Source organism: Acomys minous (assembly GCF_964271855.1).
Source record: "Acomys minous genome assembly, chromosome: 8".
Lineage (NCBI taxonomy): Eukaryota > Metazoa > Chordata > Mammalia > Rodentia > Muridae > Acomys > Acomys minous.
The window spans coordinates 8,935,235-8,951,037 of record NC_140489.1 but is presented as its reverse complement, the minus strand read 5'-3'; the positions used below and the strand labels follow the sequence as shown (position 1 = coordinate 8,951,037).

The 15,803-nt window shown below is 43.2% G+C and overlaps 1 protein-coding gene across 1 annotated transcript in view; it reads left to right on the top strand.

Moving 5' to 3' along the window:
* The window catches only part of RCOR1 (REST corepressor 1), an 81,560-nt gene that overhangs the window by 46,953 nt on the left and 18,804 nt on the right, over positions 1 to 15,803 (top strand). Inside the window, exons 4-7 of the mRNA XM_084793516.1 lie at positions 6,053 to 6,105; positions 10,765 to 10,926; positions 13,388 to 13,506; positions 15,366 to 15,444. Of these exons, the coding sequence (XP_084649642.1) occupies positions 6,053 to 6,105; positions 10,765 to 10,926; positions 13,388 to 13,506; positions 15,366 to 15,444 (413 nt within the window). The remainder of the gene's footprint in view (positions 1 to 6,052; positions 6,106 to 10,764; positions 10,927 to 13,387; positions 13,507 to 15,365; positions 15,445 to 15,803) is intronic.

Sequence of the window (15,803 nt, the reverse complement as noted above, 5' to 3'; positions counted from 1 at the left end):
GATCTCAGCAAGCAAACAAACAAAACAAAGCTGGATATAATGGCTCATGCCTGTAATTTCAACAAATCAGAAGGCCGAGGCAGGAGGATTAATATGAGCTGTGGCCAGCATGGTCTTTATGGGCAAATTACAGGCCAGCCTGGGTTACAAACTGAAATCCTGCCTCAAACAGCAATAAATAAATAAATCTCTTCAAACAAAACTATACCACCAACAAAAATGAAGACCTGAATTTTGAACTTTTATAATTGTTCATCTTGTAGGTTACTTTACTTAGCCAAGTTCCATTCTCAAATACATGGGGTTTTTGTTTTGGCGCGCGCGCGCGCGTGTGTGTGTGTGTGTGTGTGTGTGTGTGTGCGCGCGCGCGCTTCTGGTTTCCTTACTATAAATAACACTTGAGTGAGGCTGAAAGCATGGTGTGTTGCCATGGACTCCTTTCACTGTGGAGTGAGTGGACTGCCTAGATAAGTGTCTTCATAGTCCCTTCTTTGGTACTTAAGACAATTACAATTAGTTGTTTGAATTATTTCTCTCCTCAACTGTAAGGAGAATTCCAGAAGAACTCAAAATTGTCTAATTACAGCTATAGGAGGAGCACTAGCCATAAAGTAGACTGGAAAAATCTGTTGGAGAACTAATTCGATGTACAACAAACAGACTGGTTTATTATAGATGGTCTTGCTGCAGCCTGTGCTGCAAGCTGTAAAGAGCCTGTTTCTCTAGCAGTGTGTGTCTGTACAGGCTGAAGAATAAAACCCCACAAGATTGCAGCATTGAAAGTGGTAGGACTTGTCATAGACTGCCCCTCACTCCCTTCAGCACATTCTTAACTTTGTCCCCTGTCCCCGGAAGGAGCAGACAAGGACAGGAAGTGACTTGGGTGAAGCATGTTGTGGCAGAACTTCCTGAATGATGATGCATCTTGTTTCCCTCACCATCCTGCCTGGCTTCCATATACAAGGCTTAGAGGCTGATAAGCCACTCAAGGCACTGGGATTTAGAGACTGAAAACAGTTTTCTGATTGCCATGTCCTCCCTGCCTAACGCCTAGTCAGAGGTGGCCTTGACATGAATAATTTTTTTTATTTTTAGGTTTTTGAGACAGGGTCCCTTTATGTAGCCTTTGCTGTCCTGGACTTGCTTTGTAGACCAGGCTGGCCTTGAATCCACATCAATCCACCTGCTTCTTCCTCCCAAGTGCTGGGATTAAAGGCATGTGCCTGGTTTGACATGAGTAACTTTTAAAGTAGTCTCTAGCCATGAAATATATACATTAGGAGCTGGGCAGTGGTGGCCTAGGCCTTTAATCCCAGCACTGGGGAAGGCAGAGGCAGGCGGATCTCTGTGAGTTCAAGGCCAGCCTGGTCTACAGAGCTAGTTCCTGGACAGCCAGGCTACACAGACAAACCTTGCCTTGAAAAACAAATAAGAAGAGGAGGAGGAGGAGGAGGAAGAAATAAGTACATTAGGCACTGAAGGTGTAACTCAGTGGCAGAGAATTGATTTAACATAGAAAAGGCCTGGATTCAATTCTCAGCACTGAGGAAAGTAACATAAAAAGTACATTTCTTAACTAGAAAAAGGGCTCGATGGGAGAGCATTTGCTTAGCATGGGTGAAACAGTCAGTTTGATTGCTAGCTGACAGAATTGATTTAATAGTTGTTTACATTTTTTATTTTAAATATTCTCTTATTACTCTGTAGAGGACTGAAGAAGAGTCTCTTTCTTGTTCTATAGTTGAGCAAAGGATTCAACTAGCAGGTGCTTAGGCGAAGCCAAGGTCTTTGACTCTTTCCCTTATAATCAGCTATAAGGACTAGATAAATAGTCAGCTTCCGTCTCTGCCTTCCTTTATTCCCACTCCCATCTTCCCTGTTAAGGTCATGCAGATCTTGATTCTTTCTTTGAATTATTTCATACACAGCCAAGTTACACATGGAAATCAATAAGATTGTTTTGAGTATTCAACTCGAATTGATAGGTCAAGTAAGTTTATTTGACATGGAAGAGTTAAAGGGGTTTTGCCTCTTAACATGAGATCCATCCTTCTTTCCTCCCTTCCTCCTTTCTTTCTTCCTTCATTTCTTTCTTTCTTTCTTTCTTTCTTTCTTTCTTTCTTTCTTTCTTTCTTTCTTTCTTTCTCTCGAAAGGTTCTTACATGTAGCTTTGGCTGTTCTGGAAATCACTATGTAGATCAGGCTGACCTCAAACTCATAGATTCACTTGCCTCCTGAATGCTGAGGTTAAAGATGTGCACCATCACCCTCAGCCCTAGTCTATTAACTCTTACACTGATATGTAAATTGAGTTCTAGAAAAGAGGACAGAATTATCTAGTTACACAGTTCAGATCACAATAGAACTTAACGCGCATGGTCTTGTAATGAATGGATCAATCGTTTCTTGTCTCTGCCGTTGTATTTACCAATTGACTGGGAAAGGGGTGCTCAGTGCAATGGGGCTTTGTTTTATAAGGCCATAGTAAGAAATAGCATGTTCATCTTATTTCCGACTTGTTTTGTGCCCATTTAAAAACCCTTACAGTAGTCAGGTGTTAACTGTAGTAATGTCCTTGTCCACCAGGTGGCAGAACTGCTGTACTTAAATGTTCCTTTTGCTTCATTTCTTTAATAATAATAAAAGGCAATGCCATGGTATATAATAGCATGCTCTATTGTGCAGGAAATTGAACCCAGAACCTTGTGCACACTAGGCTCTACTGACTAACATCTCCAATTTTGTTACTACATTCTTTAAAAATGTTTGGCATGCTCAATTTGAACTATGAGAGGAAAATTGCCAAAGCAAAATTATGGCTTTTTAAAAAGCTCCACTAAGACCATAAGGTTTGTCCTCAACTTACCTCTTGGTGTCAGCCTACCAGTCTTTGTAGACTATTCAGGATCAGGTTTTCTGAATCTCTGCAGTGTCTGGGGGAGGGGAGGGTGGATTGAGGTTACCATAGCAGCTTCCATCTGCCATCTTTTTCTTTTGCAATTGAATTGGAAACATGTATTACTTGTACTAAGGACATTGTTTCATTGGATTAAAAAACTAATAAGCACAATCCAAGGCATTGTTTGTTGTCTGCCTTCAGCCTCTATAAAGTTCTTAAGTCGTGGCTATATTTTCTTACTCTGTTCAAGATACAGCAAAATTGTGAGTGCCTTGCCCCTAAAACGCCATGGACTAAGACAGTTTGTGTTTTATGACTGTAATGGTGCATATCTGTGACCATTAGAATTATATCAGATGGTTTTCCATGTTTGTCAAGTAAACAGGAGTGGCATGGTGCTATAGTGGTGTTTTGAGCAGAATAGTTTGCCCACTGCTGAGTCTGTTGCTCCTGACCTGCAGGTTGGCGTCAGTCTACCAGTCAGAGGCAAAGGCAGGCTTTGTCTCCCCTAGAGTGAGCAGGATGCACTGGGGAGGCTAGTAATGCATGCGCCCAAAACAGGAAAGTATTGTGCTGATGTTTTCTTAAGCTTCGTGTTCTTTGTTAAGAGCCCTACCTGGTTCCCTGGTGAGACTCTGCACAGGACTCCTCACTCCCATACTGAGATGGACTCTCTTAGTCTTTGGGCAGAATCAGGATTATTGTGACTGAGACACAGAAGTATTGGAGAAGTCCTCTGAGCCCTCGTCATTTGGAGTGTCAGGGAGCCTGCATTTCTCTTTTCCATTCCATCTACGTTAAGCTCCTGGTTCCCTTTTGTTTTTACGAGAGTACAGTTGACTTTCTTAGATGAAAAGCTTATTTTCACATAAGTTAACCTTAACAGAGTTTTTGAATAATGCATGTCTCCTGTTTCAGCACTTTGTACTAGCTGCTATCCTGTGCTGAGTAGAGTGGGTGGTAGGTGTCTGTCCCACCTCTCTCAGAACATCAGAGAGAAGTGAGGCCCAGGTAGTGTAGAATGAGGCCTGTCAAAGGTAGTATTTGTACAACTAACTCTGTCTAGAAGACATTTCAAGAAAAGAACGGGGAGTGGATGCCTATGGGCTGGTGTTCCCAGCTGGGTCACCTGGCTTTGCCGGGGAGAGTTGATACTTGGTGTTAAAAGCAAAATTATAGCTGGGATATCTGGGTGTAAGACAGTTCTAGGAGAGCCAGGGCTACATAGAGACACTGTCTCTTATACACACACACACACACACACACACACACACACACACACACACACACCTGTGTGTGCGCACACGCGCATGAGCGCTCATACTAACTATGTAACTATTTCCCCCCTCGGGTGGTGTGTGCCAAGAGAGTCTGTTGGGTGGATGGAGTGCTGAGTAGAGCATTGAAAGACGGTGCTCAGGTAGCCAGGAAGCCCCACCACTGACAGCGGAAGCCAGTGGGCGAACTGTGCTCGTTTGCCCAGCAGGAGGATGGTGTTCACCACATTCTTTGTTGTTGTTTTGTTTGTTTTTGTTTTTTGAGACAGGGTTTCTCTGTGTAGCCCTGGCTGTCCTGGACTTGATTTGTAAACCAGACTGGCCTTGAACTTACAGCGATCCACCTGCCTCTGCCTCCCCAGTGCTGGGATTACAGGTGCGCACCTGGCTGTCCACCATAGTCTTACCTCAGCAGACTTGCCAAGTGGTATCTGTGTAAATCTTTTAGTTGGCAGAGCAGAAAAGGTTGGCTTTCTAGCGAGAGAGGAAGTCTGACTAAAGCAGAAACAAAGAGCAGAAAGTAGATTGGTTTCCTGGGAAGAGCACAGAGAGGCGGAATAGGAAAATAACTGATTCATTAACCTCAGGGTATTTGAGTTGGTGAACATGAAAGCAGAGGCACTTGATTCTCTTAATGGCTGAGCAGTGGCCTGCTTGGGAAGTTTGGCTGCTCTAGGTGCACTGCCTTGCACAACTCCATCTTAGTTTTCATTCTTTTGGTCTTGGGTCTTACAGCCTTGCAAGTATGGAGGTCAGAGCATAGCTGGCTGCGGTTGATTCTCTCCTTCTACCATGTGGGTCCCAGGGATTAAACCATTTGTTAGGCCTGACAGCAGGTGCTACTACTACCTCAGCTGCTTTGCCAGACCCAACTTAATGTTTAAAGCCCAGTCATTTGGGCTCCAGTCTTGGAGGTAAATCCAAAATGATAGTAACCAAAATTTTAATTAAACACTAGGAACACTAAAGTTGCTAAGGAAGCATTAAAATAGCACATTCTGGGGCCAGACACTGCTATAAAGCTGTTGCCAGAAGTTCAAGGCCAGCCTTGACTTTGTTGCCCGCAAGCACTGTATCAGCAGAGGCAGAGCCGGGATTGGGTCCTGACCCTTCATGAGCACAGCTGACCTTTTGGAACAGATGCCACCAGCATTGACTTAGCTCTGTTGGATTTCAAGGGTAATGGCTAAAAATCTGTTGATTGATGTGGAGCAGGTTCCTTCACAGGTGCCAAGGCTCCTCATGTTCATTCTCTCATCACGCCCTCCAGAGAATCTGATGGACACACAGAATGGCGCCTCTAACAGCTGTGGTGGCTGGCCTGTTAGAGGCAGCCTGCTCTGTGTGATGACAAACAAAGCAATCACTGTGATGGATTATTGTAATTTTAAAATTATAAAATATTTATATTTATATGTGTGTGTGTGTGACATGTATGGAGGGATGGGGACTATGACAGACTAGAAATGGGAGCCAGATTCCCACTGTTCCCAAGTTGGAGTTATAGCCAGTTGTTTGCCATCTGGGTGCTGAGACTCAGGTCCTCTGGAAAAGTATCTGGTACTCCTAACTGCTGCTGTCTCTCCAGCCTGTCCTCTTTCCTTTTACACTAAAGAAGTTCCTAAATCCTAGAAGATACAAGTTGAAGCAGAACTTTTTAAAAAATGTTCATAGTCTCACCATGTGGAGATGGGTTAATATTTGTATATTCATTTGGATGTTTCTCTGGGGGATTTAGATTCACACCAGGGTCATATTCTATGATGCTGTTCTGTGATAGCACTTGAGTGTGACAGGTTTTGAAAGAGACTTGTCAGCTCTGGTAGGTCCAGGCTTGCTGTCCTCAGGCTGCTCACTGCTGGTCTCTGTTTTTCAGTGGATGAGTACATCGCTATCGCCAAAGAGAAGCACGGGTACAACATGGAGCAGGTAACCGCACGTTTCCTGTTGTTGAAAGCAGGACTGCCACTGGCCCATTCAGTGTTTTCTTCTGTGTGTTGAGTGTCAGACTTACTGAGTGGGCATCAGGTAATAGATATGAGCTAGTTTGGTTTTTTCATTGGAATGTGTGGTTGGTATCTCATCCTGGTTGTATAATGTTGTACAGAAGCTGATTGTATAATGGTTTATGGCTGAATGCTCTAACTTGACTAACAACACCCAAGAGAAACGCACTAACTTGAGGTCATTGTCTAGAGTTCTCGATTGAGCTTTTCCCTGTAGGTGAACGTCCCACTTCTCTTTCCCTCTGCAGTCACTTTTGTACGACGGGTAAGTGATAGTGACCTTTGGAGACAGTTGGCCTTCTGGCTGTCCTCAGCTCTGTTGGTCTTGTCCTGGGACATTTGGCTGTTCTTTCCTCCTTGTCATAAAGTTAGCCTTTTCAGCCCATCTCCAGACAAGACGCCCATAAGATACCTTAAGGTGAATCTAAAATAGGAGGGGGAACACACACAAATCACCTCTAGAGCCAGTTTTTCAGTGAGCTCAAACAGTACGCACCAAACTACTGATAGAGTGTACATTACATCAGAGATGGAAGCACTTTGGTCAGTACAGAATTCAAGTTTGGGCCAGGCACTGGTGTTACACACCTTTAATTCCAGCACTTGGGAAGCAGAGACAGGTAGATATGTGAGTTTGAGGCCAGCCTGGTCTATGGAGCAAGTTCTAGAACAGCCAGAGATACACAGAGAAACCCTGTCTCAAAAAAATCAAACCAAAACAAAAAAGCACAGAGACTTGAAGCTTTGGTTATTTCATCCATAGCAAGGTAGTAACTGTCTATACCTTATCTGAGCACTGCTGAGGCAGCTGCACATGTATTCCTACAGTAGCTTGCATGTAGCTTGTAGGAATTAGTATACACACACACAAAAAAATACCATGTCTTCCATGTTGGAAATCTGTGATGAACGTTTGATCTCTGACATATGACTAATTGCTGTTCTGATCACAAAGAAGCCAGTGGCCATTGTTGCTGAACCTCATTCCTTTCCCGGCTGAAGTAAAGGGCCAGTGCCCCTCCCTCTTGCCTCTCCGTGTTTCTCTTCTGGGAGGCAGACATGAAAGATTAAGACAATCAAATGGAACAACATGTGAGGAGAAAATCAGAAACTCTGTACGCGTCCAGGGACAGAAATAGGCTCAGAAAGATCTAAAAAGTCATACATCGAGCTGATCCTTGGTACACAGACAGATCAGTTATGAAAAATGCAACCAACTAGGGCAACGTACCACAGAGGAAGCAAGCATCTTATCACTGCTAATGCATAATCAACTCCAGATGTCCAGTGCAACAGAGAACTCACAAAGCATACCTCAGAGCCAGGAAGTATGGCCACTGCAGGAAAAGCCTTTTGTGAGTTTTTCTGGGGAGGCACGGACTTGCCTGTCACCCCAGTTAAAGCACTAGTAACAGAGCAAAGAGCAGTTCCACCCAAACCTAGTGAAGTGAGCCAGTGAGCGTGCCCCAGGTACATCCAGGAGCAAGAGCTTGCTAGTTGTATTTCTGTTGCTGTGATAAAATACCCTGACAAAACCCAACTTAACTTAGTAAGGAAAGATTTTATTTTAGCCCAAAATGACAGGCAGCAGTTTATCATGTAGGAAAGGCAAGGCAAGAACTTAGAAGAGCTAGTCACAGCGTATGTACAGGAGGGTCAGAAGTGAACATGTGCTTGTTGTTTGGTTCTTCCTGCTCAGCTGGTTTCCCCACTCAGAACCCCTGCTAAGGGGATTGGTACCGCCAACGGTGGGCTTGGTCTTCTCACACCAAGTAACCAGTGTAGAAAAGTCACTCCTTGAGATGCTCATCTCAGGTGAGTATAGACTGTGTCAAGTTGACAGTAAAAGCAAACCATCACAGCAGGTGACTCGAAGCAGCATCACTGAAGAGCCCACCTCAACATGAGTGACAGCTCACAAAAGCTGCATCTCGGGAGCTTCCTGTGTAACTTTCAGGCACCTTGACAGTTCACAGTCTTCTCTTCCTAGTAGTCCTTACTGTGTGTATAACCTGAAATGGGGGCGCTGGGGGGTGCAATGGGTGAATCTTGTAACTTTTAGGAACTTCTTGAATCTCTGAATCTCAAGGAGGCTTCATCCAGGATAGAACTTTTCAATTCTGAGAAATTGATACACGAAAAGTTAAACCAACAGATACTGTTTTTGAAAAATACCTGTCAGTTCTGTTTTACACACACACACACACACACACCTGGTACTAGGAACCAATCCTAGAACCTTGAACATGTCAGGTAGTGCTCTATCACTGAGCTGCATCTCCACTGTTTAACCCAAGACTTTAGTTAACTTAATATTGCTCAAAAAAGGTCATTTAATAGTAGGCAGATCAATGAATTTGAATATAGGACAATTTGTTTTATTGTTTGTGGTACTGGAAGTAGGGAGCCAGTATGTCCTGTATGCTATGCTGAAGAAGTATTCTGTGTCTGTACTCTACTAGTAGCACAGAAAAACTTAAACTTAGTGAGTTTGAAGGGGTAAGGGTAATAAACAAGAGTGAGCAAAACTCAGGGGTCCTATGGGGCATCCTCAAAGAGAACAACGTAAGTTTTAGGGAGCTTCAGGAGAAGATGGAAAGAAGCAACAGAGAGATTTTGAAGGGAGAGGGGGAGGTTAGACCATCCTGAAGTTGAGAAGTCATCTAAAAATAGCTCAGCATACTACAAGATGAGCTCACCCACACCAAGATTCAGTATGAAGTACTCATGCCAGGTGGGTTGGTACACGCCTGTAATCCCAGCACTCAGGAAGGCAGAGGCAAGTAGATCACTGTGAGTTCGAGGCCAGCCTGGTCTACAAAGTGAGTCCAGGACAGCCAAGGCTACACAGAGAAACCCTGTTTCGGGGGAAAAAGAAAAAGAAACCCTGTCTTGAAAAACCAAAAAAAAAAAAAAAAAGAAAAGAAAAAGAAATATTCAAAAGCCAAAGATGCAAGGAAAAAAAAAGCCATTCATAGCATGTAAGAGATCACCAATAAAGTTATCAGATTTGTCATTAGGAATTTTTGAATTCCAAAGACAGTGATATAACACACTTGAAATGGTAAGAAAACAAACAGACAAACAAAAACTCAACCAAAATTGTCTGTTTAGGTTGGAGAATATTCAGCTCAGTGGTAGATTCCCTCCCCAGGACAGAGAACAGAAAAGAGAAAAAGATTCCTACACCTAACAGAACTGTCCTTCAAAAATGTGGGGTGGCAGGGGTTGCGGTGGGGGTGGGGGCTGGTGAGGTGGCTAAGTGGGTAGAGTGCTTAGCTGCGTTCCATCCCTAGACTCCACGTGCTGGAAGGAGAGAATCAACTCTGCCAGCTGTCCTCTGTCACCACATGAGTTCTTTTGCATGCATGCATATATGCCCATGCAGGAATGCATGTAGGCACACATGGACACAACTAAGTAATATTTTAAACTAAGATATTAATAGATTTTAAGTTTTATTTTGTTTTATTTTTTAGATTTATTTAACACCTGCACACCAGAAGAGGGCACCCGATCTCATTATAGATGGTTGTAAGGCACCATGTGGTTGCTGGGAATTGAACTCAAGACCAGTCCAGGACAGCCAGGGCTCTGTTACACAGAGAAACCCTGTCTCAAAAACAGAAAGAAAAGAGAAAAAAGAATGAACTCAGGACCTTTGGAAGAACAGCCAGGGTTCTTAACCACTGAACCATAGCTCCAGCCCGCACATTAATAGATTTTTAAGAAATAATAAAGGGCACGTTCTGTCCTCTGCACTAAATCTGTCCTTGAAGAGTGAGACAGCACTAGACAGTAATTCACAGCCATCTGAAGAGTAAGACTGGAGTCAAGGTGACACGTGGGTACAGTCTACAGTGGTTTGCAACTGGGGTTTTCTTACGTGACTTAAAATACTGATACAACTGGAAGAAATAGTCTAAAAGTTGGTGTTATTACCTTAGTGTGTGTAACTCTGCATTTTCTATGTAGCCTAAGGGCGTCACTTAAAACGTTAACTTGACTTTCTTTTTTTTTTTTTATTTGACATATAGTTAGAATTCTGTGGTGTTCACAACTGAAAGTACTGAGATAGTTGTTTAAGAAGCTCAGTTATGTCTTTTGTTGAAACTTTAGAATGTTGGTTTAATCCCTATGACAATCAAAAGAGTAGGCAGAGCCCTGTGACCCCATCATGGAGTTCACAGGCCGGCTGTTCCCTGAGGGACTAAAATGCTCAGTTTCCACTGTTTGAGGCAGTCTCTCAGAGAAGTCAGAATCCTAGGTAGTTGGTTGGTTGCAGGGGCCTTGGAGCAAAGCAGTTGGGGAGAGGAGAGCTGCTCCGGAGCAGGCACACAGTCTCACAAGATGATGAGTCTTGGGCTTCGTGCATGTGCTCGGTACCATTGAGCTGTCTGCTAAACAGAGCTTGGAGTATAGACAAGATATTACGTTATCTCATCACCAAAGCCGGAGTGCCTGTAACTCTTCACAGTGTGGAGGGCAGGTGCTCTCTCACCTGTCTGCTGTAAGCACATGTGCTGAGCTCACTCCCATTTTAATGTTTATCTGTTCTAAAATTTCACCATCATTTTTCCAGGCTCTTGGGATGCTCTTTTGGCATAAGCATAATATTGAAAAGTCCCTGGCTGATTTGCCCAACTTCACCCCGTTTCCAGATGAGTGGACTGTAGAAGATAAAGTCCTGTTTGAGCAAGCCTTTAGTTTTCACGGGAAAACTTTTCATAGAATCCAGCAAATGGTAAGCAGGGTTCTGTTCTGTTCTGTTCTGTTTTTGCTTCTTATGTCTTACAGTATATGTAAGACAGGGTAATCATCAGCTTCAAGTGCCTCGTTTATGTATTTGTTTGGGGAGGGGCGGGTTGCCTGGAGGTGTGTCTGCATGCCACTTGTGCTCACAGAGACCAGACCCTTGGAAGAAGAATTACACAGTCATGAGCTGACACATGGGCACTGGACTTGAACCTAGGGAGGGCCCTTTGGAAGAGCAGCCAGTTCTTAACCACTGAGCCACTGCTCTAGCCCCAAGTATTTCCTTTTGAATAAAGTTCCCTTTAGAAAAAGCAGCTTACTAAACTGCTTTTTATTTTATTTTGTTTTAATATATTTTATTAATTTATTCATATTACATCTAAATTCTTATCCCATCCCTTGTATCCTCCCATTCCTCCCTCCCTCCCATTTTCCCCTTACTCCCCTCCCCTATGACTGTGACTAAGGGGGACCTCCTTCCCCTGTATATGCTCATAGGGTATCAAGTCTCTTCTTGGTAGCCTAAACTGCTTCTTAAAGAACCACTCTGTGTCTCAGTGGTCACAGAGGTCCACCTGTCTCTGCCTCCCAAGTGCTGGGATTAGGGGCATGCGCCACCACACCTGGCTACGGTATATTTTTTTCTCTCTAGAAAGCTAGTGATAAACTCCAGGTTAAAAGTTTACTGGTTTAATTCCAGCACTCAGGAGGCAGAGGCAGATGAATCACTTTGGATCGAGGCCAGCCTGATGTACAAAGTGAGTCCAGGACAGCCAAGGCTACACAGAGAAACCTTGTCTGGAAAAACCAAAAAAAAAAAAAAAAAAGTTTACTGGTATTTGCGTTAATGTTAAATGACTTTGTAAAGACTAAACCTAGGAGCTGGCGAGCTGGCTCAGTGGCTGAGCTTCCTTCACTCTAGTCATGAGAACCAAAATGCAGCTCCTAGAGCCCACATGACTAGCCAAGCATTTGTACATGCCCAGAGTTGCAGCTCGAGGGGGGGGGGGGGTGTGGTGATAGCTTTCCTTTCGGGCTAGTGGAGAAAACAAAAGTGGCTACTTTCATCCCAGTATTTAAAGGCAGAGGCAGATGGATCTAGGTGAGTTCAAGACCAGGACCACACAAACTTGAAAAACTGAAAAATTGCTTTTGTAGTTTTATCTCTTCCAGATTTTTCTTTTTTGGTGGTGGAGAAGTGCATAAAAATATTAGACATTGAAAGTATAAAATTCAATGTGAAACTCTACAGCTTTGGTTCTGAATGTCTGCTCTAACTGCATGGAAGTTCTCTGAGTTGTATGGTCTTTGAGTCTGGTTAAAATCAGTGTGTGATTTGTTTGTTTGTTTGTTTGTTTGTTTTTAAAGATTTAACGCTGTTCAGTGGGACATTTGTCAGCTCTGAATGTCGGGTGCTTCACTGTCTAATAATTGCCATGTGAATGTTGTTTTCGACTGTAAGGCTCTGTCACTAAAGATTTTTACTCTGTGTTTTCATAATCAAAGGTCATGATATATGTAGGCATGCTTTGTAGTGAAGTATAGTAGCAATAATTTCTGTACATGATCAAGAATTTATTGCAGCTTTTTCCTGTTCTCTCTTTTTAAGGGTTAGCATTAACAAATGTCAAGGCATAGCAAATCAGCAAAGATTTTAGAAGGAGGACTTAACAACAGACACAGATTTGTGATTCTTTGGATGTGACAGTATTGGATGTGATTCTAAAGTCTTTTATTGAACATTGTCAAATTTGTAAGCTTCATAGGGATGGGCATAATATTTATGTGATGCCCTTCTTCTGTCTTACCATAGATGTGAAACCTTATATTGTCTTTGAAAATGTTAAACTGAGAACTCTGTTAACAGTTTATGGATTGGCACATTGTATTACTACAAGAAACATTTGATTGTCAGCACAGTGCAAAAGTTCTTTAAAATCCATACATCTTTTTTTCCTAATTCCATTTTGTTTAAAGCACATTTTAAATGTAGTTTTCTCATTTAGTAAAAGTTGTCTAATTGAAAAAATAATAATAAAGATTTATATATACAATGCTCTGCCTGCATGTACACCCGCATGCCAGAAGAGGACATCAGATCACATTATAGATGGTTGTGAGCCACCAGGTGGTTTTTCCAAGACAGGGTTTCTCTGTGTGTAGCCTTGGCTGCACTGAACTCACTTTGTAGACCATGCTGGCCTGGAACTCAGATATCCTGCCCCGCCTCCCTGAATGCCAAGATTACAGGCGTGCGCCACTATGCCTGGTGATATGTGATTTTTTTTTAGTTCTGACTTTTTTATTATGATGTTTAAGATAATTTTTTTAAAAGAAAATGCATTTTGTGAGATATTCCTCACGGTGAATGATCCTTATGAAGTATGTCTTCAGCACTTGCCTGATAAACACTATCTTTGTATCTACACCAACCTGATTTCTGCATTTAGCTTCCTGATAAATCCATAGCTAGTCTGGTGAAGTTCTACTACTCCTGGAAGAAAACAAGAACTAAAACTAGCGTGATGGATCGTCATGCTCGGAAACAAAAACGGGAGCGGGAAGAAAGGTGAGCATGCTCCGAGGGATGTCCTCTGACCACTTAGGTGCCTAAGAGCTGGGTGGCACAGAGAGGAAGGATACCAGAACTCACACAAGGCTTCTTCAGTTGCCGGCCCCTGAGAGGTCCTCTCTATGCCTCTACAGTCAATGGACTTCAATATGTTCTTTTATTCCCCTTAAAGGTGACACCTTTTAATGAAAAGAGATTTTGTTGTTGTTTCATGGGTCAGAATTTATAGAATACGATAGCAAAAAAATCATTTGCTATATGCTTATGTTTAGCTTGCTTTAAAAAGGAAAAAAATTAGGTTTTTGTATCAGTTACTTACCTTGTTGCTGTAACAAAAATAGCTCAAGGAAGAAGAGGTCAGTCATGGTGGCAGGAGCCTGAGGCTCTCATCACATTTTCGTCATGAGGCTGAGTGCGAGGAGGCTGGGGCTCGCTTCACTTTCTGCTTGGTCTTGAGCCCATGACCACAGTCCAGGGAATGCTGTCCCTCACCCTCAGCTAACCCAAGTGTGTCTCCTGCCCAGTTGACAGTTAGTGTTGACAGCACTCTCCTTCTTCCCTTGACTGTGTCATGTCTTGTGTGGGTGACAGAGGGTCTGTTCATCCTCTCTTAGAAGGGCGTTCGTTTGTTGTTGCCTTTAGTCTTGATACCCTGCCTCCCAAACTAGAGACCCAGCCTCGCTCTCTACACATTGCTAGTACTCTGCCGCTGAGCCTGCCTCCCCGCCCAGATAGATAACTCAATAACTTCAGGAAGGAAGGCTGTGTCTTACCTCTTGCTTTCTCAGTTTACATATGGCATAGATCAGTGGAAATGAGTCTGTCCTCATGCTTGGTGAAGCGTTCTGAAGGTTCTGCTTAACAGTCCTGGGCAGGTTTGTTCAGCATGAGTAGACGCCTGACATTCAGAAGAAAATACACAAACCTAAAGGCGTTTGGGTTAGAGTGGTAGGAATGTCTGGAGCCTTTAAAAACAGGCTGTCCAGGTTTTCTGTATTACCCTCCAAGGGCTCTCTCTGCATCTCCGGCTGTCCTGGAGCTCACTGTATAGATCAGTCGGCCTCCAACGCAACATTCCCCGCCCACCTCTGCCTCTCTAGTACTGGGATTATTAAAGCCCGTTCCATTATACCGGGCTCAGTACCTCTTTTCATTAGAGCTTTATTTCCTTTATATCTTAGGCCTAGTTTGATTGTATGTTGAATTTGTTGCTGCAGGCAGATTTGCTCTGCTAAATAACAATCAAAATTGAATAAAATGGGTTGGGATTTGTTTTCCCTGACTGTGACATAGAGAGGCAGCTGACTCCCCCAGTGGTTCCTCTTTGCATTCCTGCATTGTACTGAGAACCACTGCATGTGCCCTGCTCCGTGGGCCCCACCCTGTTAGGTACAGACCTACAGGCACTCACGGTCACAGTACTAGCACCTAAGAGGTCATTTACCTTCCACACAGCTTTCTGCAGGATTAATGGCCAGGACTCTGGCAAAATTTCTTTATCTCCAGAGCAGTGATTCTCAACCCTGTGGGTCATGACCCCCTTGGCAAACCTCTGTCTCCAGAAATTTACGTTAGCATCCGTAACAGTAGCAAAATTACAATTATGAGGTAGCAATGAAATGATTTTTTTGTTGGGGTCACCACAACATGAGGAACCATATTAAAGGATCACAGCATCAGGAGAACCATTGTGCCAAAAGAACTGCAGAGTTGGAATTTTGTATGAATTATAAAAGCGTTTGTTTGTCTAGCAGTCTGTAGATGTGTAGAAAAAGTTTAGAATAAATGTGTTAAGTTTTTATGTGAAATAGAATTAATGCAGAATAACCGCTCAGTCACCTGCTCTTACCTTCCAGCGAGGATGAGCTGGAAGAAACAAATGGAAGTAATCCCGTTGACATCGAGATTGATCCAAATAAGGAAAGCAAAAAGGAGGTACCTCTCTTCCTAACATTCTTAGGCAGTAGTGCATGCCGTTACCAGGTCTACCCACAGCTCCTACCGCTGTACACTCATGTACTGAGTGCTGAGTCCAAAGGTTCAGATGGAGCCTTGTCAACAGCACCAGCCCTGCTGTAGTGTTTACAGTGGTGCTGGCTGTAGTCACACGGAGAGGAGGCCTCCAGGGAGGGTCCGCGTCCCCGGGCTCCTCTTCTGTGAGAGGGAGAAGACTAATTATAAAATTATAACAATGTTATATGCCTTTTATAATAAAATATCAATGGAGTTCAGAAAAAAAGGGAGATTAATATGATTTATAGCATCATCACATATAGTCACTGTTACATTTTGGT